This window comes from Miscanthus floridulus, chromosome 7, assembly GCF_019320115.1.
Source record: "Miscanthus floridulus cultivar M001 chromosome 7, ASM1932011v1, whole genome shotgun sequence".
Lineage (NCBI taxonomy): Eukaryota > Viridiplantae > Streptophyta > Magnoliopsida > Poales > Poaceae > Miscanthus > Miscanthus floridulus.
In genome coordinates this window covers 121442989-121470400 of record NC_089586.1, presented here as the reverse complement: position 1 = coordinate 121470400, position 27412 = coordinate 121442989, and the positions used below count along the sequence as shown (strand labels likewise).

The following is a 27412-nucleotide window of genomic DNA, read 5'->3' as shown; positions in this document are numbered from 1 at the left end:
TGACCACATCCTGAGTTAAGCCGAAAAGAAGAAGCTGAAGATACTTGAGATTGCCGGTCCTAAGTCTTTTTAGCACTAACAAGAACACAAAGTTTGACAAGACAACGATCTATACCGAGTTGCTTACAAGTCACAGACGAAAGCCAAACAAGCACTTGTCAAGTCAAGAAAGTCTATGAAGACAACGATCTATATATACCGAGTTGTTTACACGGCACAAACGAAAGTCAAAAAAGCACTCGACAGATCAAGAAAGTTTGTCAAAACAACGATCTACCTAAATCGGGTTGTTTACAAGACGAAGAAATACAGGCAAAGAAGACATCAACAAAAAATAAAGAATCTTTATTCAATCTTCATTCAAAAAGAAGTTTAGTGTTCTATTACAGAAGCTGGAGTACAAAAGTCGATTACATCAAGCATTGTCACCAGGAGAAGAAATATCAACGTTAAGATTATCAACAATCCTCTTGGCTAAATCTTCGACCTCAGGCTCCACCTTCTCAACAGCATCCAGATATTCTTGACTCTTGGCTTCATCAGCAACCTTGGACAGAGGAAACTCTAGAGAAAGAACCTAGACCTAGGCAAGAACATTTCTGGTACATAGTTGGGCGCACCTCTTCATGAACTCTTGGAAACGGGTCGGCACTTGGGGAATAAACTGAGCTCAAGATTGACCATCATCCGCTAAAGTCCGGAGAAGACCGGCTACTGACCGAAAGGATTTCCACAAAGCATTCCAGTTCTCAGGAGCCATCGCCAACTTGCCAGTCAAGGCTTCGACGGTTTTTTGGGCCTACACAAGATCCCTATTAGCTCCATGCCTAATCAATTGAGCAAGCACAAGTTCTTCTTTAGCTCGAGTAATTACCTCCTCGGCCCTATTGTGGTTAGTACAAACAAGTGTCTTCATCTTCTCGATACCCTCCAAGAGCTTCTGCTTTTCAACTAAGAGAGCTAGACCAGGCAACAAAAAACAAGTCAGTAGAAAGGCAAATTCGAATACAAAAGGAAACAAAAAAGAACTTGCAATACCAGTGCACTCTTTCTTCATGGCCTCCACATTTTTCAAGGCCTCCTAGGTAGCTAAATCCCTCTACTTTTCTGCCTCGACCAACCAAGCACGGAGAGCCTTCTCCTCCTTCTGATGCGTCTGACGCTCGGTCTCCAACTCAGCCCGACAGAGGTCAAGCTCTGCCTTTAGGGTACTCACCTCAGAAGACAACTTTTTCTCGGTTTCAGACGAGAAAAAGAAGCCGATATGATCATGAGAAAAAGACTGAGCAAAAAGAGAGAGAGAAAAACAAGACATAAGGAAAGAAGGAAGACAAACATCCAAAGAAAGAACTTCAGAAAAACTTACCTAGAGCTTTTCCCCAAAAGAAGTCGCAAAGGTCAACAAGTTTCCCCAAGCGGCGGCCAGCTCTGACAACTGATGAGTAGCATCAAATTGATGCAACACATCATCGTCCAAACGCGGAGCACCGGTACCAAGAGAGGCAGAAGGAGAAGCCGTCGTAGGCAAAGAAGGCAAGACCAGGGCCATATCCTAGGAAGCCCTGGCTACCTCCTCAGATGGATCCACCCCCATGGCCACGGTCACCCTCGGAGTTAATAGATCCAAAGCAGCATGATCACCAGGGGGCCCCGTCTCCCTCAAAGCCACCTCACTGATCGGACTTTCTGAGTCCTTTAACTCAGTACGTGGGGGCGCACCAGAGGACTGACAAGAGAGCGGCTGAGGAGCAAGAGAAGATGAGGGTCTGCAAGATGATAAGAAAACTCAACGATAAGAATATGAGTCAGGAAAAAGAAAACAAAAGCAAAGAAGCAAATCGAGGAATCACTCACTCAGCTACCCTCTTCTTTAGAAAACCAACAGAGGACCTAAGAGGGGGAACTATAGTGGCAAAAACATCACCGCCACCCTGTGATAGGAGCGGCACAGTCGGTACTGGAGCCCCAGAAGAACTCGAACCCAATGACCGCTTACTAAAAGAGAACAAGACCAAAGTCAAAACAAAAAGAGGGGTTCAGCAATAGGAAAACAAGAAAACAACTCACCGACGAGTAACAAGGGTGGCATCATCATCCTCTTCTTCCTCACTCTCGACCAAGTCCACCATGGCACTAGCTGAAAAAGGACAAAAGTACTCGGCCAAAGATAAAAACAAACAACAAAAGGACAGAGCGTATTAATATGCTCACCTAAGAGCATGCTAGCTACAACTAGAGTACCTGGACGAGTGCTTGACTAGCGAGACTTCTTGGCAGCAGATGGAGCAGAAGAAGAACTATCCGCTCGCCCCCTCTTTCTGAAAGTACGAGGAGCTCGAGGAACTAGACGAGGAACATACTCTACATATACATCAAGGTTTGTGGAAGAAACGCCAGAAAATATTGTGGTGGTTTGAAACTTACTGGTCAAGGATGCCCCAGCAAGACTATCCCCAGCCTCCACATTTGTAGAGCAATCATCAAGTGAAATTGGATTAGCGAAATTACACCCCAATTCAAATAAAAGAGTAAAACAACAAAACAAGGAAGACTAAGCAAAAAGTAGAGACAGCAAAAGAAATACAAAAAGTATCCGCATAAGAAAAAACAACTCACGGCAGGAGGCGGGTTGTTAGCACTATACTTAAGGACAGCAAGCGGGACAATGCTTACTCCCTTTAGCATCTTCTGAAGACGCTCGAGCACCTCCTCATCAGTCAACTCAAGGGCAGGGACCATACGAGAAGGGTCCTCCGCCCCAGAGTACTCAAAATCATAATTTTCTCGCTCCTTTAGAGGTTGAACTCGGCGGCAAAGAAAACTAGAAATAATCCCGAAGCCGGTCAAACCTTGCTGTTTCAGAATACAAATCCTCTCAAGAAATGACTTGATCGCCTGGACCTTAGCCGTCGTCATAGGATTCTTTTCCCATCGGTCATTAACCAAGGGACCAGATCCAGATTGAATGGAAAGAGGGGGAATCAAATTGGTGGCATAAAACCAATCGGCACGCCAATCCCTCATAGAATCAACCAGGTCATAGTCAAAGAATTTGCTCTTAAGACCCTGGCGAAACTAAATCCCACAGCCGCCAAGAACATTGGTGTCATCGCGGCGGGGTTGTGGCTTCAGAGGAAAGAAGTAACGAAAGAGAAAAAGAGAAGGAGGAATTCTAAGGAAAGTTTCACAAAGATGAACGAAAACGAAAAGATGAAGGACAGCATTGGGAGCAAGATGGTTCGAGCTAATCCCGAAATAGTTGAGGAATCGGTGAAGAAAAGCAGAAGTAGGAAGGCAGAGTCCGGCACGGATAAAGGAGATGAAAAGAATAATCTCACCAGGACCTAGTGTAGGGACCCGATGCTCGCCTGGAGCTCTCCAATCGGCAATGTCCTTGCTCTAAATCAGACCATCGCTAACAAGCTCATGAAGCTGATCTTCAGTCGTTGTCGGACCAGGCCAAATCTTCTGAGTAGCCCTCATGGCCATAAACTCTTGATTCTCAATCACAGAAATTGATGCCTCCTCATCTACAAAGGCTGCCTGGGACTTGCTCGCTGATTTGTTCCTACCCATATACTAGCAGGGGCAATAAACAACTAGGAGGCAATGATGATTCGGACGGCGGCACTCAGATGACGGCAACAATGGCGGTGGCGGAAGTTTGAAGACTAGGGTTTCAAGGGAAAATCAGGGCAGTAAAGAAAAAGAAGAGGAAAGACCCTTAAATAGATTTTACACCAGTAAAAATGAGGCCAACCAGGCCCATTTTAACACGGCATGAGGACACAACGGTCCATTTACTGACACAGCTAAAATGACGGATGGCACAGATCCACACAACGATACAGTTCAATGGGCATATTTCAGACTTATCCATCTAGCACCATGGTGGAGTTATCATATTGCTACAAAAAGAACTCATCAACCATGAAGCAACGAAGGGTTACCTCAAAAGGAATGCAACAACCCGGTCCTTATAGAAAGAACTCGGAAATCTCATAAACAATTGGGACATCAGCAGAATAAAGAATGACAACTCATAAGACAAGATTCTTTCAATTATAAATAGTTCCAAAAATAGAAGATTACACATCTTACAAGACCCAACGAACTCGGTACTACGACAAGCAAGGTAGCAAAGAGGAACTCGGACACAGCTAGGCTCTAGAATGACTACATGTTCCAAATTGCTACTCGGTAGAACAAACCGCACTCGGCTACATTGTTTTCTTCAAAGGACGGATGTAGTGCATCCAAGGCGGAAATCAGCAGCACGGCGGGACAACATGGAGCAGAGAAGGTTGGCAGGCATATGTCTACCCAAGTCCAATGTGATGCTGGATATGGTGTTGATCTGCACCGGACAGTCTTAGGGCAGACGACGAGGATCAACCCAGAACTGCCAGATGAATGAATGTATCCCACATCACAAGACTCCCTCCGACTACCGCCACATACTTCCAAGTATAATGCTGCTGTGGGATTAGCCTACCTCTAATCCCTATCACAAGACTCCCTCCAGCTACGAACAAGATACACAAGAACTGCAAAATACGCCCAGAGGCTGCTCTACTTCACAAACTACCATATTCATGACTACGGAGATTTCAGACCACGCAGCAAAATGCTCGATGAATCAAAACAACACACAAGGAGGATATTTATAGGCCAAAGAAGCGATGCACATGGACCGGAAGTACCAACGGAACAAACCTAACAAAGGACATAGTGAAAAGATAGAATTCAATGAAAGAGGACTCAGGCGTGAAGGAGCAGTACTCAAGAACAAGCATATTTGGAAGAATATACCAACACTGTACAACTCATGAACAAACAACATTTACTATCAACCACCACCATACAACTACATCTGACAACAGTAGACTACCAGAGAACATGCTAAGAACCTATATCCAAGTTCTTTTCGGATAAAAGAAGCCAGGTATACACTCAGGGGCTACAATAGGAAAGGCTTTCAGTCATTTGAACATATACACTTGGGGGCTGCAATAGGAAAGGCTTTCAGTCATTTGAACAACTCAGATTCAAGACCCTCCAACTTTTTGTTCCAAATAGCAAGAGGCCCGAGGGCTACACTCAGTGAGTGCACTTTTTCCTTCAAAAAAAAGCACACATCACTCAGAAGACTTCTTCAAGACAGACCACTTCAAGGCCACACGACAAAAAGAACCCGGACATAGCTATATCCAAGCTCCTTTTGATAAAGAACCTGGGTATATGCTCAGGAGCCCTTTGACGAAGAATTAGAGCGATTTCAAGAGAAGATCCTCCAGCTCCTTGTGCCAAACAGCAAGAGGCTCGGGGGCTACACCCAAATAGGAGTACTTTTTTCTTCAAGGTACACACCACACGAAGATCTCACAAAGCGCTACACGGTTTCGCTCAAGAAAGCACTCGGACGACGCTTGTTCCTGCTCGACAGGACCTGAAGGAACAAGACGAGGCTTCTAGAGCTCAACCATGAAGTGCTCAGGGGCTTGTCGGTGCAGGACCCACGAGATACCCTGCATGGAAGGGAGAAGATCTAGTCTAACAAGGATTCTTCCCATGTAATCTTAGTAGTAGTATTATTCTATAATCCTACTAGGAACTCTCATTGTAAACCAACTAGGATTCTGACCTCCTGACTATATAAAGGAGGGTAGGGTTCCTAGAGATAGGACTTTGAGAACACAACAGAACACTTCACAATCAATCCAACGCAAAGGCTAACGCCGACTGGACGTAGGGCTATTACTCAATCAAAGATCGAGGGTCCAAACCAGGATAAATCGACTGTATCTTGCGTTAACCGTCGAGTTCCGCATACGCTGAAGCCCAAACATACTGCCCCGGGTACCCCCATGGCAGGCTATCGGTGGTAAAACATTGATAGTCACTTTGCTGCTCAGCGTCTAGTCAGTAGCCAAAACCTGACCAGCGTCCGGTCAGCACTGACCGGACGCGTCCGATCAGGATTCTCCCTCTCTGGGACCTTACTGGAGTTGACCAGACTCTAGCACCCAGCGTCCGGTCACATTTCACTAAGTGTTCGGTCGCATCCAAATGACTTCACCTTGATCAAATGAACTGACCGGACGTGGCGCTAGCATCCGGTCACACCAGAACTAGCATCCAGTCAATATTTGACCCTCCATTCACTTCCAACTCATAATCATATGTGAATGAAGTTCGCTCCAATTGATCTAAGGGCTACTTAGAAGCTACCTAGTGCTAGATTTGACAAGTGTGCACCACACCTAACCTACTAGACTCACCTAGGTTAAGCTACCCGTCCATACCCCCCTTAATAGTACGACCAAAGGAAAAACAAAGTTCTAAACTACTCTAAGTGTCTCTTCAACACCAAACAACACTTAGAACTAGTCCATCCTTAACCTTGTTGTCCATCCTTTGAAAACTGAAATGATTTCCATCGTAGGGGCATAACCACCATGATTGCCCAATCAATTGTCATTACCATGACCTAACTTAATTGCATCTGCAAAACACATGTTAGTCACAATAATCTCGTATTGTCATTAATCACCGAAACCCAACTAGGGGCCAAGATGCTTTCACCTTGGTCGGAGCACGGTTGAGGATGAACACCGCCGTGGTCACCGCCTCACCCCAGAACCTTGCGGGCATGCCTTTGGCCTTCATCATAGATCAAGCCATGCCAACCACCGTCTAGTTCCGCCTCTCCACCATGCCATTCTTCTGTGGCAAGTATGGCATGGTGTGGTGTCGCACCGCACCCTGATCCACACAGTACGTAGCAAACTCCACCGAAGTGAATTCACTGCCACGATCAGTCCTCAGCATGTGGAGCTTCTTGCTGCTCTCGGCCTTCGCGCGCATCTTGAACTTCTTGATTGCCACCGCCACTTCATCCTTGCTCGTTAGGAGTTGTAGCCACATGTAGCGACTGCAATCATCCACAAGCAGGAGAAAGTACCACCGACCACCTTTTGTAGCTGGCGTGATCGTCTCATAGAGGTCGCTGTGGACAAGCTCGAGAGCGTCCTTCACGCGATACTTGGCCACATTTGCAAATGGCAGCCTCCTCTACTTCCTGGCTAGGCAGCTATCACATAGCTCGCCTATGTGCTTGATGTGGGTAGCCCTTGGACCATCTTCTCTAGCCAACCAAGCACGTCGAAGCTAAGATGTCCAAACTAGGCATGCCACAACCACGGATCTTCGGTGTGCCTTGCCACCAGGCACACCGGCTGCTCTACCTTTAGGTTGAGCAGGTACAACTAGTTCTAGGACCTCTTCACATTGGCGAGAAGTCGCTGCTCTTGGTCCTTGATCCTAAGGACTCTGTCCTTGATCGGTACCTCGCTACCGCGCTCATCTAGCTGACCAATGCTGATGATGCTAGAACACAGCTACGGGATGTAATATACATCAGTTAGCACACGGTGCTCCCCATTTTGGCACTTGAAGATGATGGTGCCTTGCCCTTGGATTGCCACCCTTGAGCCATCTCCAAACTTCACCGTACCGGTAATATCATCGTCGAGCTTGGAGAAGGCTGCCTTGGAGCCCGTCATGTGGTTGCTGGCACTAGAGTCTAGATACCACCGCTGCTCCTAGTCGATGCCCACATGTCTGAGGTGGACTTGGGCATGCGGTTTGTCGAGGTTGACAGCCTTCAGGGCCTTTCCATGTCCTTCCACCATCATCGCCTATTCCTTCTCCTCAGCCTTGATGTTGTGCAGTGCATAGAATGTTGCCATCATGATAGTGGTCTCATCATCATCATCAGCTTGCGCTAGATGAGCCTTAGCCTTCTTCTCCTGCTTGTGATTTGGGCACTCTAGTGCCCAATGGCCCGTCTTCCCGCAATGCTGGTAGGCATTGGGGTCGACCTGCTTCTTCTTCTCCGAAGAAGCCTTGCCATGACACTTGCCATTGCCACCGCGGCTGGAGGAGGCTACCCTAGAGTTCCTCCGAGCAGCCCACTCCTCCTCTATTAGCAGTAGTTTGCCGTTGTCCTTCGTTGCTGTTGCCTACTCCAGGCATTCGTCCACCACCTGCAGACGGTCTATCACATCCTCGATGGTGAGGGTGGACAAGTCCAGCATCGTCTCTATAGAGAGAGCGATCTGGATGTACTTTGCTGGCATGGAGTGGAGGTACTTGGAGACCACCTCCTCTTCGTCGATGGTGATGTCGTGGCTCTTCAGCTTGCTAATGAGCATCTGTAGGTGGAGGGAGAAGTCCTCCACCATTTCACCATCCTTGAACTTAAGGTTGGCATACTCCTGCTTTAGAAGCTAGGTCATCGCCTTCTTTGCGCGGTCGGAACTGACGCGCATCGCTGCAATAGCCTCCCATGCCTCCTTAGCAGAGCTCTTCACCCCAATGGCTCCCTGTACTCCACCGATACAGCAGCATGGATAGCCTCCAATGCTAACATGTCATCTTCCTCATTATCGGTGCCCTTGTCAACAGCATTCCAGAGCCATTGGGCTCTGAGCTTGACCTTCATGGGCACCGACCACTCTCTATAGTTGGTGCGAGTTAGTGTCAACCAACTGGTGTCGCTGACCTCCCGCACCGTGCGAACAACAACCTCCGATCATGCTTGGGCAGTCACAATAGTGCCACTATTGTCGCCCATTTCCAAACCGTTCGTCATCACCAGTGGTTAGTCCAATGATGGCGCTTGTATGGCTCTGATACCACTTGTTAGCCCATAAGATCACCGGCTCAGGTGAGTTGACCACTCACCAGTCTTGCCGAGCACCCGCTAGTGTTGCCGAGCACTCACTAGCTAAGCCAACCACGAACAAGCATTGTCCGACCACATACACTATGGCTAGAGGTTGAAGAAGAGGGAGATCAGAGCATACACACACAGTACAAGCACCAGCGTTGGCCAGAGCCCTATATAGGAGATGGCAAAACTGAACTCTCTTTATTGAGCTACAGTGGCAAACTATATATACAACTCTATCCATTTAGTCCTAGTACAGCTACCCTGCTACAACAGTGACTATATAACATAGCAGGACTAACTTCTCCACCTGTCCCTTCATATGGCTACAGTCCGGCAGGTGAGCCTTTCGGCGTCTGCCTCTACAGCGGCTATAGTACCATAGCAAGGAACCTTTTTGGTGCCGCCTTCCCTTGTTGTGTGTTCACATAAGGAAGCAGTAGATGTGGCAGAACTGCCCAAAATAACACGCTTACAGAGGTGCTCGTCTTCCACCAGACACTAAGGACCCAGAAAGCAAGCTACAGTGGGCGGTATCCGTCGGGCACACCCTAAGGGAGAATCCAAAAGATCCACATTTTTCCTAAGGATCCAATAATGAGAACGAGTTACAATACTTGTCCATTTCATACATCAGAGTTTCTTAAAAGTACCTTATTACAATACCAAATGTTAGAGTACAAAATGATAAACAGCGAAATTAAAAATAAACATCTAGCAATAAGAACGAGGATCCATCTGAGCCCACCAGAAGAATTCTCCACACAACGGTGCTTCTCAAGCATCACCTGCAACAAGGGTAAATAAACTCTGAGTACACAATGTACTCGCAAGACTTATCTGACTAGTGGGAATAATTTCTCGACTCTAAGGAATATGATGAGCTTTATGGTTTGCTGGTTTTCTTTTAGCAGAAAGCGATACTAATAGTGAGTCCTTATTTATATTATTATTATTAGTCGTATTAAGTTATTATTTATCCAGTCTATATAAGCACTTGTTCTACTTTCAAGCAAGAGTTGAGCAATCAGTTCCATTTTATCACCTTTCATCTTTCGGTTCTTACTACGGTGCTAGACACGAAATAAGCCATACCAGATCGCCCAGCGATTCACGAATCAACGCCCCTAGCTAGGTACCCCAAAAACACATGCCCTACTTGTACCCCAGGCACAAGCAGGACTAACCCATCACCCTCTTGTCCTGGGTGTCCAGGTCCCCATCCAAACTTGGACTCCAAGCCCCCACTCGTGAGTCCCAGACTTAGTGCGGTGCAAGGACCTCCACCATCTCTACCTCCAATTAGTCGGTCCAAAAAGAGCTAGATCCCCAACAAGAGAGCAACGAGTCTTCCCTGTGCCCATACCCAAGTATGTGCTCAAGATAATAAATATGTGACTTGCCCATGATGCCTTATGCAACGACCGGTCCTTAATTGACATAGACAGGGAAAAAGTGTAACCGAGCTATGCCCTATTGGCCGCAGGACACAACCCCTTACACCCACCAGTACCCAAACCATATCCCTGCCTGATCGCCATTTTTCCTTTCCATCATTTATCATGAGTGATCATAATTATCACCTATTTGCGAGTAACGGCAGGTTACTCATGCTACTGAATTCCTGAGCATAGCACTACTCGATCTATACTAGTAGGACTCATGGGTAGATATATTTAGTTTCCATAAAATACCTATAACTTAAATGCACATCACATATATATATTCAGTGATCATTAAAATAGGGGTTATGCACTCGGGCTTGCCTTGGGCAGGCGACGGGTCAGTAAGGTCAGCACCTAATGGCTCTGGGGCTCCCTCCTACACGAGGATCTCCTCCTCATACTCCTCAATGACTTTGTCATACTCCTGTTCGACGATGGGCACAAATTCTACCAGCTCATGATCTAAATGCATGAAATGATGATGTAATACTTAGTAATCTAGCAACAACAGCTATTAAAATATAGTACCTCTATCTAACTACTATGCTAGTGCTACCGACCAAGGTACTAAGTTATCTATTTCTACCAATAACAAGTATGAAGTATGACATTCTTTATTATAGCAACTACAGATATCCTTACTCCTAATGCTAAGTTATGCTATATACGATAAAGCAAGGATAATAGCTACTCTACTTATCAACCAACTCTAGGGCTACAAAATTTACAGCAAGTACATAATAATCTAATGAGCCTACTGTAAAATTTTCATAGCCATATCTATCACCAATCTACCATGAAAATTCCTACAATTATTAATCCACATAATATTAAGTTTTCTAGTTTGAATTTATGAACCTACCATCGTTCCAGCTAACTGTAATCTAACTGTACTAACAAGTAGATGGTATTTTTGGGAACCTAACAAAATTGGTCTCCCTATTTTTGGGCAACTACATAATTTACTACAATTTATCAAAGTTCAGCTAGAAATTATATTGAATAACGTTTGTAATTCACTGGATAAAGGAAACATGAATTTCTACCGCGCGGCCCGCGAGCGACGGCTCGGCCCACCCCGACGTTCGGCGCGCAGACGCAGCAACCGGCGCAACCCACCTCAGCGGCGTGCGACGCGGCCCATCTCAGGCGGCCCATAGTGGAGCCGTGCGCGGCTGGCTCATTAGCGAAAAAGCCCCCGTTCTCTACCTTATTCGCACAACCCACTAGAATACTATTTCACCGAGTCACAGAGTTTGCATCTAGGACCCTACTTCTATTCGAATTTGCATTTTACGAAGTCCCTGGCTGGACTAACAGGGCCGCGGCCTCGCAGGCTAAACGCTGGTGAGCACTGACCTCTTCGGCACACACCAGCACCCCCATGAGCATCTACGTACCATGCGTGATCGATTGAGGTAACAAATGCAGGCGTGCCGTGGCGGGGTCTGGCCGCGGTAGCTCGACGCCGATGAAACCATCTACCCGAACGCCTCTACTGCTACTCGATGACCATTAGTAGCCTAAAAGTAACCACCTTGAAGCCCTAATTGAATAGCTAATGCGCCCAACTAAGCTGACCACACTAGAGGCATCAAAGCCAGTTCACCGGCGACTGCCCCCGTGCTCCGGCGAGCCTCATCCCTAATTGAGTCAACCAGCTACTCTAGAAGCGAGAGGACCTCACCAGCGATGTGACGGATGGGGTGGGTGAAGTTGCGAGGAACGGCAATGGCCTGGCCACGCACGTGAGGTAGTTCCGGTTCACATCGGCCGCGGAGAAGACGTTCTCGGCGACCTGCTGCACCGTCGATGGGACCACTGCACGGGCAAGATAGATGAGTCAAGGAGAGGCAACAACCGTGCTCGATTGAAACAAAAGAGCAAGGAGCAGTTCCCTGGGCCGAGAACTCATCTCGCCGGCCTTGGCGGACCGCCGAGGGGAAAACTCTCCCCATGACCTCACCGAAGGACGGTACCCGTCGAACTGACTCCAATCGAAAGCTAGCGACTCTATCTATTTGGGCGCACGGTGAATTGGAAAGGGATGGACGGTACACGGCCAATTTGAGGGTGATGACACTCAGCTTAGAGATGACAACGGCAGCGATGAAAGCTTAAATCGGTGCCCGACAACATACTACCGCCCCGGGCAAGTTAGGCCTGACGCTGTCCTCCCATTTGTCCTCCAAACGTGGGCAATGCGAAAGGGGACATGCTCCTAGAGTTAGGCCTTGGCGCGGCGTGGCCGGACGATGACTTTCCAGACGATGCGATGGGCAGGCGTGGCGTGTACACGCGCGCAACCGTGAAGACATGGGCCAGCGGGGCCAACCCATGCGTGCGCAGTCGCAATGTCAACAAGAACAGTGGCTGTGCAGGCAGTGCACGTGAGCGTGCTCAGGCGAGTGGCGACATCGGTTCAGACGGCCGAACACAACGACAGACGCGACAACGAGCAGTGGCGTAGGCAGACGTGATGGAGGGCAGAGCATCCAGGGCCACCGGGCCCCAGTGCGTGCGCATGTGCGCGTGTTGCGAGCCAGGCGCGCACAACGGTGATGACCCGACGACAGAGATGGCCGCACGGCCAGCGCGTTGCGACGGCGGCGGACAGAGGCGACTGGGCGCATGCGGCATGCGTGAGCTACGCCAGAGCGTGACGGCAGGAAGCCGTGGCCAGCAGCGCAGGGAGCCACGCGCGCGGACGTGGCTGCGCCGGTGCAATGGTGGCGACGCGGCCGGTGCAGCAGCGCGCGCTGGCAGGCCAGAGTAGAAGCGTCAGGCCACACAGGGGCGGTGACCGCGGCCAGCGCTGGCTTGGTTCAAAAATATGTGACTTGCATGCTTTTTAAAGCTGTTGAAAAATCCTACCCGATGGTTCAAACGCCAAACCACTTCTTCTATACTCAAGAGGGTACGTAGAGCTATCGACCTAAGCCACGACATCTCACCACTTCTTAAGCCGATCGCTCTACAAAAATTGACGAACATGGCTTCGTCGACCCATTTACAGACTTACGCGGAATGGCTAAACCTCGAACGGTTTCACGTCGAATTCCAATTCCGACCTACTTGATATACTAGCTAACGAACCTCGTCCTCGACCGCACATATTTCATCATCGCCTACGAAGTTCGGGCTACCCACTTTACTACGTTCCGCTGATGCGTTCCGTAGCATTTCCGTCCGATAAAAATTCATTTAGAATCCTAAGTGATAATACGAGACCCGAAATATAACCTTCGTTTCATGTTTCAACTGAACGTTTCAAGCTCCGAATATTGATTTATACTCTATATTACACGCATTTACACACAAGTTGATGCTCATGCAGGGTTTTTAGCAAAAACTGTACAACGTAACACCGAGGGTGTTACAGTAGATTATCTAACAATACATGCCTCTTCTTCTCTCTCAAGTCTCAATTCACAGATCAGCAGATCTCCTGCTGTTAGTTAAAAAGAAATTGTTGCCAAAGGATGCTAGACCGGTTGGTCAAATACTCCGGTTGGCATCCTCGTGGCCTGAGTTCGATCCTTCATGGGCGAATTTGTAGAGTTGGAGGTGAAAAAAATATGTTCCACGTTTCCCAAAGCACAAGTTAATAAGGCACCGGCCCACTTACAGAGTAACGGACCCCTATGTGAGGGCGGGGCACGAGGTTTGAAAGTTTTTCTCGACCTGTGTGAGAGGTCTCTACCTTAAACCGGAAATCTCGGAGGCTATTTAACCACTGCGGGTCTGAGTTTTGTACTTTAAAAGAAATTGTAATACGTGACTGCGAACATACCAGTAAAGTACTGGGTTTAGTTAGGCCAAATCTTTGGGAAAATTTCTCTCATTATAAACCCGAACAGTTAATTAAAATTTTCAGCGTAATCCGACGACGACGCTATATATAGCTTTACTAGGATCCATTGATATGATATATATGTTGAAGAACGGCGCTGTCACGATCCAGCTCAAGGACCCTGAGAACGACGTGGAAACGCCAATCAACCCACTCCGCGTGTTTTGTTTAATGATGGGCCACGGGGAGGATCGGAGGGAGCAGGCAGGAGGAACAAGTCAAGAAGGCGACGACGACGACCACCAAGACAACGACGAGGCGGCCGGGCGCGCAAGGCGCAAGCTTTTCCCTCCCCCCTCCCATGATGCTAACGTAACGTCCCCTCACGTACGTTGCGTGCATGGGGACGCATATCGCCCCGGCCCCACGCCACCACGTCGCCAAAAGCACGTGGAATTCATCGCAGCAAGTCTATTATGTGGAGACCTTCAAAAAGTTGCAGGGAAAAAAGGAACTAATTAATCTCCATGCATGGAGTTGGAACTTGGAAGCAAGCTAGGTTTAGGTGGCCGGAGAAGGATTTAGACATTGTCTTGCACTGCTGTGGACGTACATGTGGCCCGCGGAGCAGGAGGTATACTAGAACGTACAGCATAGTGCAGCAGTAGTAGATTACAGCCACTTCTTTTTTTCTTTTTTTTTTCAGATATAAAGGCTGTGCCTTTAGGCTTTAGGTGCTGCATGTCCTCAAATCCCAGTTGCAGAGTATTTTTCGCCTGATCTCCGTGCATTTGTTTGGAGCGAATCTATCGCAAGATCTGGTCCTCACACGCTGTCTGGATAGCTTGGTTGCAGTTCAGCGACCTCATTTGTCAATCTCCAGCAAGTGGATATATGTGCTGCTAGTGCTAGATATATAGGTTGCTACATTTTCTTCTTTTTTAACTATATGTGATATATTTACTCCGTCAATAAACTGCAAGTGTGTTGATTAATTTATCTTATATTTCTACTCCCTCAAAGGAGCTGCAAGATATACATGCATCACAGTGAAAAATTGTGGCACTTACATATCAGTTGAAGAAATAGGAAAAAAAAAATCAACTGGCGAACACAAGGATCATTATCCCTAAAGCCTAAACCAAAAATCTTGATGTCGGGTTTGACTTTTGTTCACCCAAACTTATGTATCCACACTCATCATTAGCTCAATCTGAGTAGTAGCCTTGTACCGTTGCATCTGCACTCTTTCTTTCCTCTGCTCTAAACATGGTTCCAAATATAATCTTCTAGAACGATGTTCAGACGATGTTCCCGTCCAGTCCCGGTTAATAATAGAACTAGCTAACTACGAAGCGCCGCGATCAGAGAATAGTACCCCACCTAACCGAGGCATTTACTTTTGGGGTTCAGGAACAAGAGTCAAATTTCTGCATACGCAATTCCAGCTGTACCTAACAGACTCTTTCATTTTGGTATATACTTCCACAATATTTTTCTTAGGTTATGTATTATCTGGCGAGATACAATGTAACCATGCATGCATAGGCGGCTTCATCACCTGCAGGTCCCATTACATGAGAAAAGAACCGGAGACTACTTGTACGGTGACATCCAGGAATAATATACATGCTGGCATGGCAAGTGGTATATCTCGTGTGATACTGTACTTTTGGTGTGCTAACAAGTACCAAGTAGTTCCAAAAAACAACATGTACAAACCTTTGAAGCAGATATATGTTACTAGTTTTCAGAACGAAAACCAACCTAATACTTGGATAATCTAAGACTCCCTATATATGTACATACAAAGAGTTGTTTGAAGTTGCCAGATGCATTTTTATCTGGAATAGCAAAGCACTTCCTGGAACCTGTGTGCTCATTTTGTTTGGATTAGTAACAGCCCCACCAAAATGTCTGCCAGGAGACTCAGGTATATCTCAAGACATAGACATGCTGAGCTGAACTAATTAATGGCAATCTAGCTTAGAAGTGATATTGCTGTAAATAATCACACACACAATAAGGAACACAACATATATGATACTAATAATGATAAAAGAAAACAGAGGTGATCCTATCTCAGCGTGTCTCTGAGATTGCTTGGCCAAGTAGCACTGTGTCTAGCAGCCTAGCAAAGCACATCCAAGACAACCAAACAAGTCAACAATAAGGATCAGGGACCCCTATATTTTAGCGTGGGCACTGGACCCTAAGACCCCTGCCCTTTTATGATGGATGTGCATGCCAGCATACTCAAATGATCAAGGGGCATATTAGTCATTTGTACTCATATAAACTATGTATAACCTGGGTTCAGGAAACAGGGATTTCCAAGTCTTTATATAGCGGAAGCTGTGTTCTGGTGACCAGCCACCCAAGGGACAGGAAGCTTCAAGGGCCAAGGGAGGCTGCAGGCAGGTTGTCTCCCTCCTTCCCACCTGCACCACCCTACCCCTGCCCCATCTCATCTTCCAATGGGAAGGTCTCCTTGCTGTGATGAGAATGGTCTCAAGAAGGGCCCCTGGACCCCTGAAGAAGACCAGAAGCTCATGGAGTACATCCAGAAGCACGGCCATGGGAGCTGGAGAGCACTGCCTAGGCTTGCCGGTATGTGACAGGAACAAACCTCCATTATTTCTCTCTGTAATGTAAAAGAGGTCGATCGCTTCCATGTGAAAATGTAGCTCATCGATCTAATTGTTCTTGCAGGGCTCAACAGGTGTGGCAAGAGCTGCAGGCTGAGATGGACCAACTACTTGAGGCCAGACATCAAGAGAGGGAAGTTCACCCAGGAGGAAGAGCAGACCATCCTCCAGCTCCACTCCGTCCTTGGCAACAAGTACTGCACTGCACCTCTTACATATGCCTGCCACCCACCACCCACTAGTTTCTTAGTCAAAAATCTCTTGCATGTCTGGCATCAAGCCGGCCATCAACTAGTCTGTTTCAATCTAATCTTCAAGAACTCATATTTGACTTGTACGTAGTGCTATACTGCTATGCTAATCCAGTGTAAACTGTTGTCATGATCAAACCAGATGGTCAGCTATTGCGAAGCAACTCCCTGGGCGCACTGACAACGAGATCAAGAATTTCTGGAACACCCACCTGAAGAAGAAGCTGATCCAGATGGGCTTCGACCCAATGACGCACCGGCCGAGAACCGACTTCTTTGCTGCTCTACCTCAACTCATTGCTCTGGCCAACCTCCGCCAGCTCGTGGAGCAGCGACCATGGGACGACCACGCTGCCAGGATACAGGTTGAGGCGGTCCAGGCTGCAAAGCTCCAGTGCCTCCAGAACCTGCTCCAGTCTGCAGCATCCATTGCCACCAGTCCCAGCTCCAGCAGCATCAACACCAACACCATCCCCAGTGACCTGGAGCAAATCGGCCTCCTGAGTCCTCCACAGATGTCTTCCTTGTCTACGTTGCCTTCTCCAAGTTTCCTGGAGAGTATCAGTGGCCAAGACATAGTAGCTGGTCAACTGCCTGACATCCAAATTCCTAGCACTTTCTTTGAACAACCCACCAGCAACGATGCCAACCATTACTCAGACTTCACTCCAAAGAGTAGCGTTGAGGGGGAGAATGGAACCCCTAAAACGCTGTTGTCGGAAAATTTCCTTCCGCCGCTCACCGACTTCCCCATTTCCAACCTCGGTGATGCTTGCGGTGCCTCAAGCTGTGACGGTAGCAGCATTCCGTTCCCAAGTTGGCCTGAGTTGTTTGATGAACAGTTCATATGCGAGTTTGTATGAATTCTTGCCTGGAGTGTGTGTGTTTGTGTTACTCTATAGTTTTTTTTTTCAGTTTTAGTTTTCTTCCCTTCTCACATCTGTTTTTGTGACATTCTGGTGGGGGTCTCAGTTCAGAGGTGTAGTTTCGGTATGCTGTTTTTTTTTCTTTTCGTTTTGAGTGCAAACGTGTGCTCCTATGCATACACTATATACCAAACACTTGTAAATATACAACACTATAAATTTTGAAGGTTTGGATTCTTCATACCATTTTTGCAACACCCTAGTTGTTCCCTGGAACCCCCCTCAAGTTTTCAGTAAATCCTAAGCAATATATGTCAATGTGGTGTCATGTCATATGATTGTTAGGTATGAAATAGTATATAATTGCATGAGGAATGGTGATCATCTAAATGTTCAACGCATGTTAGTTGAAGAATTGTGCACCTGCATATTTTAAAAGTTAGGACAAAGTAATTTAGATGACAGAAAACTCAGAAATCATATTCCAGAACTACAACGGACTCAAGTCATCAAGACTTTGCCATTTACCAGCAAGCAACAGACTAAGAGACCAGTCCTCTCTTCTGAACAAAAGCTTGTGTTATATTCAAGTTCTGAATGTTTTCTTGAAGAAATGCTATGAAGTAATCCACAATAGAAGAAAAGTTCTAAATGCTACTACTGTGAGAAGGAAACTTGTCTTCCCAGGCAGTTACAGGGAGTTGACTGAAACCTGTTGTGTCCAAAGAGCGAAAGCAAGTAGCGCCGATAGGAAGGATCCAAACAGCTAAAACATATGCTGTTGTCACTGATAATATTTAATTACAATAATCATGCATCAATCAGGGAGCTTTTCTGAAGCAGTAACAGTGGTTTTCCTTAGCCACTTGTCCTTATGTCCTTGTCAGTTTACAGGTTAGTTTCTTTTAAAATGGTATTCTTTCTTATGAGCAGGTAAGAGCTGATGCCTTTTCCTCCAAGATATTGACGGCTAGCATTAACAAACTCATTTCAAATCTCTAGCAATAACAGCACAGCTTTACCTGACACTGACAAGTGTCAATTTACAAAAAAAAAATTCTACACTAGATCAATGCTTAAGCTTTTTGGGCATAAAGTTGAGAATAGATTGTGGTTCAATTTTCATACAGCTGAGGATATTTAGAACGAGGAAGCAAACCAAGGCACTAACTAATTTATGACGCCATAGAGTTATACACTACATTAAGCTTTCCATGTCACTGAAGAAAACCAATATGGAGGCACAGAGTGATTGGAACTTAGAAAGAAAAATGTATATAAGACAAACTCGTCCAGGTCAGCCCGTACTGTGATTTAATATTTCAAATAGCCCAGCTGTTAGTGTCCATCGTACAATATTCAGTATTTCAAATACTCCAGCATGCATTCCAGTGCATACTTGGCGTTGAGGGTATAGGGTGCAATGCGCTCCTAAAGAGATAACTTATGTAAACAGTAACCTCCTTTCCTGATGCAAATTGCCAACAAGTGATAATATAGTTTAGGTATAACCAGTAGAAAATAATTATGGAATGTGAAAAGAGTTTGTGGTAGTAATCTTATTCTGGTCCTGCATCATGCGAACATTTTCTTGTTGCACCTTTAGTTAGGAATTTGGTATTTTTCCCATTCAATAAAAGAAAAGGAATATGATATTTGTCATCTATCCATTTGGAATCAACGTAAAGAAACATACAAATACAACAGGATTACAGGAAGATGGGTAAAAAAAACTAATGTCAGAGAGCTTTGCGTACGCTCTGTAACTTGAAACTGCACATACTGGCTTTGACACCAGAGTCTAAATTGCTTTCAGCAGTGTTGTTCTATTGTTCTGACATTCAACCGCCTGTAAACCTGTCTTTTTTTATCACTGCCACATTGCTAAAAACTAGTTTGTATAAATAATTAAATACAGCTAAAGTTTTCTGACGGTTTTTATTATTTTCAGAAAATACAAAACCACCTTTGAAACCAACTACAGTATTGATAGTTTAGTTGCCAAAGATTTCTCGTTTCAGAGTTGCATGACCGAAAACAAACTCGGGCAATAGGTGGATGGCCAAAAATGGACTTCTCCCTAACAGGACATAGAAGTCGTTGACAAGGGTTTTTTTCATATATGTCTATCATTAACTGTAGCTGGTTTCTAATAGGGCATTACAAGGACAATTTAATCAGACTCCACTTATCAGACTCTATTTCTCATCTACCCAAGGAAGTCAATACTAGCACATCGCTACTGAAATGTCATGGCATGGAACTTTTCATAAAATACTTGAATGGAGCCATGGAGGCATCTTAAATAATCAAGGTCCAAGACTCCAGTCACAGTACTAGTGCTGACTATACACCAGTACAAATAGTAACAAGGATCAAAGCCATCCCCTCTATCATCTACCATCTTAAGCTAATAAGGATATTGAAAACGAGCGAAGTTACAGCTTTTTGCTAAAGTTCATGGGCCTAATCATAAAACTTATGATAGATCCAGACTGCTAGCCCTATCCAGCAACATCTGCAGCGCATTGTGGAGTACAGTGTAGGAGAGAGGCCCATAAGTCTAACAAGCTTTGGGGGACAGTTGTACCCAGATACACAACAAGACTGGCTGGTTAGTATCAGAAATCTAGGTCGCCGGCACAAGAGAAGAAAAGAACACCATTTTCAATTGTTCGATAAGATGATGAAATTGGATCAAAAAATTACTGCAATTCCAACAAAGATTATATTTATAAGCTTAGTTATCTGGTTGAATGATTCAAATTTTCAGTCATATTCTTCATCTGGGCTAACGATTTTTTTCATGAGATGGAGAGAATGGGTCCGAATAAAGTGAGCAATATCGACATTGTTTGGTAGATCAATATTTACACAGATGCTTGTAAGCTACTCCCTCCGTTGCAAATTGTAAGTCGTTTTGGCTTTGCTAGATTCATAGTTTTTAATATGTATATAGACATAGTGTATACCTAGGTGCATAGCAAAAGCTATGTACCTAGAAGGCCAAAACACCTTACAATTTGGCCGGAGGGAGTACATAACAAGTAAGAGAATTCTCTCACACTTGTTAAAAGTGAATGAATTAAGCAAATTTGGGCCTTCGAGCAGACTGAACTGCCAACAAATTACCTCCTTCAAAGGTGAAGCTATCAATTTAGAGCAACGGAGTGTTTATGAAGGTAAGCATAGACACAATTATTTGGTTATTGTTCTATAGACACTTTTTCTATAAAAGGAGTGTTTATGGACCAGTGCCATAATTCATAACTATTGCTGGTCACTACCATTTGAGAAACCCCTCACTTCAGACATTGCTCATTTCCAATCTCTGGTGCCTTAAGCTTCATTGATGACACTGAAGAACTAGTACTGTTCCACTAATGGTCTTATATGGTCAGTCTCACCAATGAATGTTCTGAAGATATTGGAGATTGACAAAGGTTATTCTTGTCCAGCAATAGAATTACATACCAAGTTACCAACAGTATAATGAACCAATAGGACACAAAAACTATATTCGAAACTACTTTTTGTATTCATTCAACTAGAGGTATGAAAGCCCTCATAGGACATCAATTTGATTTGATTCAGGATGGCAAGAAAGCATGTACTTTCAGGTGCAAATGACTGGGCATTCTCAATTACTGGATAGCATGCATGTCTAAAGTGCAGTTTCACATGTGAAGCAGATAAGAAAATGCATGGATAACGCAGAGCATAAACTCAAATAAATCAAAATTTACAGAAGAGACTAACGACTGAAATTCATATTTGGATAGCAATGCTTAGCAAAATGTAAACATGGAATACATAACAATGAAATAAGGGTTGAAATCACAAAGGAACCTTCCTGCAACACTCGCATGAAATGACATTTGCAGATTACCCTCTTTTGTGGCTTTCTACTCCTCTTTGCTCTCCCTTAGAGATGGTGGTGGTCTGACCACAATGCTCTGCTTCCATTTCCTATCAAGCTTCCTAGACAATCTCTTGTTGATTCCTTGTTCCATTTCCCGCTCTCTTTTCACAGTCAGCATACGGGCAATCTGAAGATAAAAATGTGAGTAAACTGAGAATTCTAAATACATGGTTAACTGAAAAGGAAGAGTATGAAGTGCAAAATCAGCATTAACTTGACAAATTCCTTTCTCATTGCTAGTTCATTGATCAGGCAAAAAAGGTTTTGATCAATCTGCAGCGAATTGTTTGTTCTAGGCATGCATGTGTCTAGTCCAGTGAAAAGAAGGCGATAAGTATGATTCCTAATCATCTTATTGTAAGGCATTTGTTTCTATGCCATGCAGGTCTTTCTCATATACTGTGAACAATCTCCGTATCATTCTGTGGCTTACAAGATTCTTTTATCTGCATTCAGATGTCCACAGAAACAAAAATTCTATCCATTTGCAGTGCAGACTGTAATATAAACATATAAAGATTAAGCTTTGGAATATGCTTGTAATCAACTAATAAGAAATAACAGGCACAGAACCTGTCCCAGCAGCGTTAAGAGAACCAGTAAGATTTTAACTTATAATTTAAGTTCCACCCATAAAATGGCAAGTAACTGCAAGTATGGACGTTCCACTTGATATCATATATTAACTGATCCAGTCAGGAATCCCTTTTCTTTGTAATGACTGAGTCAGAACTCAAACTATCTTAAACTCTTTAAGACTGAGTAATGCAGATTGTAAAAGTGAGCATATGGATCAGACCCCGTCAATCATCCATCGTTTGACAAAAGAAACTATCGATTTGTTTCTCATATTAACTATATCATAAGGTTGACACATTTCCACCAATCTATGCTAATTTCCCAGATGAAGTTAACAATTCTGTCAATAAAACTCATACAGTAATGAATGGAATAGAGGGAACATGTACCCTCTTGCGCATGCGGCCGAACTCGCTGTTCTTGAACTCCTGGCGCGCCGAGCGCTTAAGGCGGAGCAGGAAAAGCTCCCCCTTGAGGTCTACCACCTCCTCCTCCAGCTGTTCCGTTGTCATGGCCCGGATCTCCTCCAGCTCCTGCTCCCTCTTCGCCATCGCGACCGCCGCCGCCGCGCGACGCTCCACTGGCTGCGACGCCGCCGCCAGTCCAGCGAACCGCATCGCCGTCACGCCACCTAAGCGGAGGGACAGGAGTGCCGTGCGAGGAGCCGGAGCCGCGATGCCGCGGGGAGTGGAGGTGAGGGGTGACGCCGCGGCAAGAGACACCGTCGCCATTGTTGTTCTGCAGCGCTCGCGTTTTCGCTACCGCAGTTTGGGCTCGAGGATAAGGGGATGCTGTGGTGGTTTATCCGGGTTTTTTTTGTCTTGGTGGGCTGCTCGCACCAATCTTGAAGCGTGGTCTCAAGGCTAGTGTTTTATTTCCTTGATTGAAGGAAACTTGACGTTTTTAAACTAAAATTTTGGCCACACTCTACATTTTAAGAGAGTGGAAGCCCTAGTTCAGTTTTAAATAATTATTAAAACCTAGATACTAATTTTTGACTCTAAGTAAACATGAGATATACACTAAGCAAATATCAACGCAAAGTCTCAAGCGCTTCCGGTCGCGCTACGCGACTAGCGCGCGACCTGCGCGCGAGAGGCTCGGCCCTAGGGCGGACGGGCGAGCGGGGCGGCCTTCGTGGGCGTCCGAGCCGTCAGGTGTATAGGATGTATACGATATATATATGTTCATTCATACTAAGCCATGTTTAGTTCCCCAGTTTTTCAGAATTTGGTACTATGCAAAAAGAAGATTCCCCGTCACATCAAATTTGCGGTACATGCATGGATTACTCAATGTTGACGAAATCAAAAACTAATTGCACAGTTTGGTTGTACTTTGCGAGACGAACGTTTTGAGCCTAATTAGTTAACGATTGGACAATTATTACCAAATAAAAACAAAACACTACAGTGTTACTACAGTGCCACTGAATTCCGCCGGCGCCAAATCGGTGGCCAACTAAACATGGCCCTAGTAGTGCTGAGATTGGTCCAACTACAGGAGTGGAGGCAGCGTATCAGTGCACTGCTGTCCGCTAACGAGCCAAGGAGCGACCAGCGACGTGTTCATCAATTCTGTTTTTTTTCATGCCACTTACATACTTTATATTTATTATATTTATATAAGAGCATATATATTTTTCAGTCACCCTTTCTATTTACCGAGATATGAGTTTCATTTTTCAGTATTTCTTTTAGTCTTTGTTTCATTTTTCCTTTCAGTTCAATGAGTTATGAGTTTCATTTTCAGTCATGTTTTTTTTTATTTTTTTAGTTTTTCAGATTGTAGTCACCCTTTTAAGTTTGAATGTCTTCCTACATCCTGCATATTAGTTGCCTCATTTACGACGTATAAGTTGTTACAAAAAGATAGCCATTGCACACATAAGTTGACACAAAAGAATTTATCCCCGATTTTAGTTTCCAGACAAGTTTTTTTCAGTATTTTTTAGTTTTAGTTTTCACTTATTTTTCAGATTTTTTAGTTTCATTTTTCATTCAAGAATTTTTTTATTTTTTGTTAGTTTCAGATTTCAGTCATCCTTTTAGGTTCGAATGTCTTCCTAAATCTTGCATATTAGTTACCGCACCTACAATGTATAAGTTGTTATAAAAGGATAGCAATTGCACATATAAGTTGCCACAAAAGAATTTGCCTCCCAGTTTCAGCTTTCAGTCAAGTTTTTTTTTAGTTTTTTAGTTTCAGTTTTCAGTTATGTTTTTTTAGTTTCAATTCTCAGTGAATGCATGACTAAATCCTACATATTAGTCCCTCCAATTTTCAGCTAGTCATGTTTCCTGGCTTATATAGTGGGTTTTATAATAAATTGCTCCTCTAGTTGGCAGCTTATGCAATGCTTATTCTAATAATTTGCCCCAATGTTGCAGCCTGTCTTATTTTGTATCACTACCCTCATTTTTAATAAATGCTCCCAGTTAACAGCAAGTCATGTATCCTGACTTTTTGTAATGTGTTTTATAATAACTTGTCTCCCTAATTGGCAGCATATGTGATGTTTATTTTAATAATTTGTTCTTCCAAGTTACAGCTTGTCTTGTTTTGGTCCGTTACTCTCTTTAGGGGTTAGTACCTTTATGTAAATAATATAAAAATTTTATTATATTCACATGGTAGCAATCGATGTGCATACTATGTAATAATTTTAGTATATTTTTTGAGTAGCAACTTTAGTATTACAGGGTAGTAACTTCTTTGATAAATCTCATAGCACATATTTACACATAAATTGCTATTAAAATAAAATTTATTAAAACATATGCAACTGATGTCTCTTTTTGTTCACCTCATCACGTAGAACACACCGATGTAGACGGAGTTGAAAATAAATACAACATTCTAAAGTTATAGCAATTGAAAGAAAATGCTTTGCTTTTTTATTTTGCGTCGGACGACGCCAGCGTAATAGCAGGACGAAGTGGGGTCTCGAGCGTGTTTGATTTCACGTGTGTTTGGGCAGCGGCGTGTGTCTGAAGAAAATGGATACAACGTACCGTCGCTCGCATGGCTGGGGCTGAGGGTCGCGCTCTACGCGCCAAACGCGACGGGTCGCTGTTTATCTGCCTCCAAAGATGAAGTCAACGGATGTGATGATGCATATGTGATGACGGTGATCAAGTTTCAAACTTGGAAAAAAAGAAGAGAAAAATAAAATAAGTTCAAGGCAAAGATATATTTAATAGGTCTATTTTGTTTTGATGGTTAAGATATTATAGAGAGTGTAACCATATTTAGGATAAATAGTCGTACTATCAAGAGGGGGAGAATCTCGATTAAAGCGGTTATCAAGTGCCACTAGGTAAATTCATTCGTGTATTCGTATTAGAACCTAGTGTGCTAACTTAACTCCCTTGAAAATGATTTAAAAATATGCTAACACACGTGCACAATGATGATACACAAGGTGGTTAGCACTTAAGAGCAAGGGTGAAAAAGTTAGAAATTGAAAAGGAGGAAGGAGGAGGGGACCGGACCATGTGTGGGTTTGGGCTGGACCCCGAAACGGGTGAGTCCGGTCCTGTCTTCAGTTAGGCCGATATAAGATTGAGATGGCGTACTATAGGGAGGTGAATAGTCCTTTCTAAAATTAATTATGTCGACTAACCGAAACAAATACAGAATTAAAATTATCGGTCTAGCTAATACTACACCCCTCTATCTAAGTTCACAAGCATCTTATAAAGATCCTAATTAGGCAACTAAGGTGTCGAGCTAGCTAGAACTCACCTAACCAATTTTAGAAGTAAAGTCACACAAACATATGCCACTAATACTTCAAGCATAAAGGAGCTCCTACACAACTAGTAAGCAAAAGCACAAAGCTTCTAAGCTCACTAGCAATGCTCAATAACAAGGTAACTAATGCCAAATTATAGAGCGCAAATTACTTAGCTACATAAACTAAGCAATGTGACTAACAAGGTTACTAAAACCAAATTAGCCACGTAAAAGAGCACTTCTATGTTACACAAGCAAGAAGGTAATTAGCAAGCTACTAAAGCTAAACTAGCACAAGAGCAACTACACAAGCATAATGTAAATGAAAGTAATATAAGCTTGTGTTGCGCGGAACCTACCCCAAAAATGAGGGTAGCTCAATGACATGCTCAACTAGAGTTGCTCTTCGTGATCCTCACGGGGTGAGCATAATCCCCCTCACAAATCCTCTTCCGGAGCACCGTACAATCTTCTCGCGTGCTTCAACGGAGTCACAAGCCACCAAGCCATCTAGGAGGTGGCAACCTTCAAGAGTAACAAGCACCACCGGCTTGCAACTCGATCACCTAGTGCCACTCGATGCAACCTCACAATACAACGCACTAGAATCACACTTACTCGTAATTAGATCACACTCTTACAAGCACAAGTGAGTTAGAGGGCATCCAACAACATCTACACATGCCACCAAGGCTTAAGGGTGTTTAGCTACCAGCCCTAAACCGGCCAAGGGGGTATTTATAAGCCTCCACACAAAATAGAGCTGTTGCTCTAAAGATTTCCTTCTCTGTGAGGGCACCGGACACGACGGTGCCATCATCGGACAAGGAGTGACGGTGCCCCTCTAACGGTCATCCAACGGCTAGTTTCACTAGCTGTTAGGGCTCCGGATAGGCGACGGTGGCACGGGACAGGGGGTGGCGGTGCCACCCCGGGCAACACCCTGAAAACACCCCCTCTATAGATAAAAGGGGCGATGCACCAGACATGGTACGACGGTGCCTATGGCGGTGCCCCCTTCCTTTTCTTGCTCTAAAAAACACGGTGGTGGCACCGGACAGCACCCGGCGGTGCACCGTCGTGCACAGGGCGGTGTACACCGTCACGTCCGGTGATCACCTTGACTCTAGCTGCACTCTACCAAGTCTAGGTGGGCACTGCCCTAGGGGTGGCGGTGCCACCGGACAAGGCATGTCGTTGCCAGCCCTCAACACGCTGCTCTCGGCCTCAGCCAGCCGGCAGGGGTGGTAGTGCACCGAACAGGGGGTGATGGTGCCCCTAGGGCACCACTCTGAGCCCGATTTTGTCTCCTTTTCTTCACCAACTTTTTCACCTTTGCAAATGTGCTAACACCACCAAGTGATCATCACCTTGTGCACGTGTGTTAGCTTTTCACAAACATTTTTCCAAAGGATTAGCACTCAATTCACCACGCC

General features: G+C 44.9%; 2 protein-coding genes across 2 annotated transcripts; one reads left to right on the top strand and one right to left on the bottom strand.

The window, feature by feature from the left end:
• Positions 1–16366: 16366 nt before the first annotated feature.
• LOC136464530 (transcription factor MYB93-like) lies at positions 16367–17935 on the top strand. Its single transcript, XM_066463478.1, has 3 exons — positions 16367–16582; positions 16685–16814; positions 17014–17935. Exons 1-3 carry the CDS (start codon positions 16450–16452, stop codon positions 17732–17734), a joined length of 984 nt encoding a protein of 327 aa, XP_066319575.1. The 5' UTR covers positions 16367–16449; the 3' UTR covers positions 17735–17935.
• A 3543-nt stretch (positions 17936–21478) lies between these two features.
• LOC136464528 (large ribosomal subunit protein uL29c-like) lies at positions 21479–23034 on the bottom strand. Its single transcript, XM_066463477.1, has 2 exons — positions 22628–23034; positions 21479–21786 (listed from the first exon to the last, which is right to left on the bottom strand). The coding sequence occupies exons 1-2, from the start codon at positions 22967–22969 to the stop codon at positions 21643–21645; spliced, it is 486 nt and encodes a 161-aa protein (XP_066319574.1). The 5' UTR covers positions 22970–23034; the 3' UTR covers positions 21479–21642.
• Positions 23035–27412: the final 4378 nt, after the last annotated feature.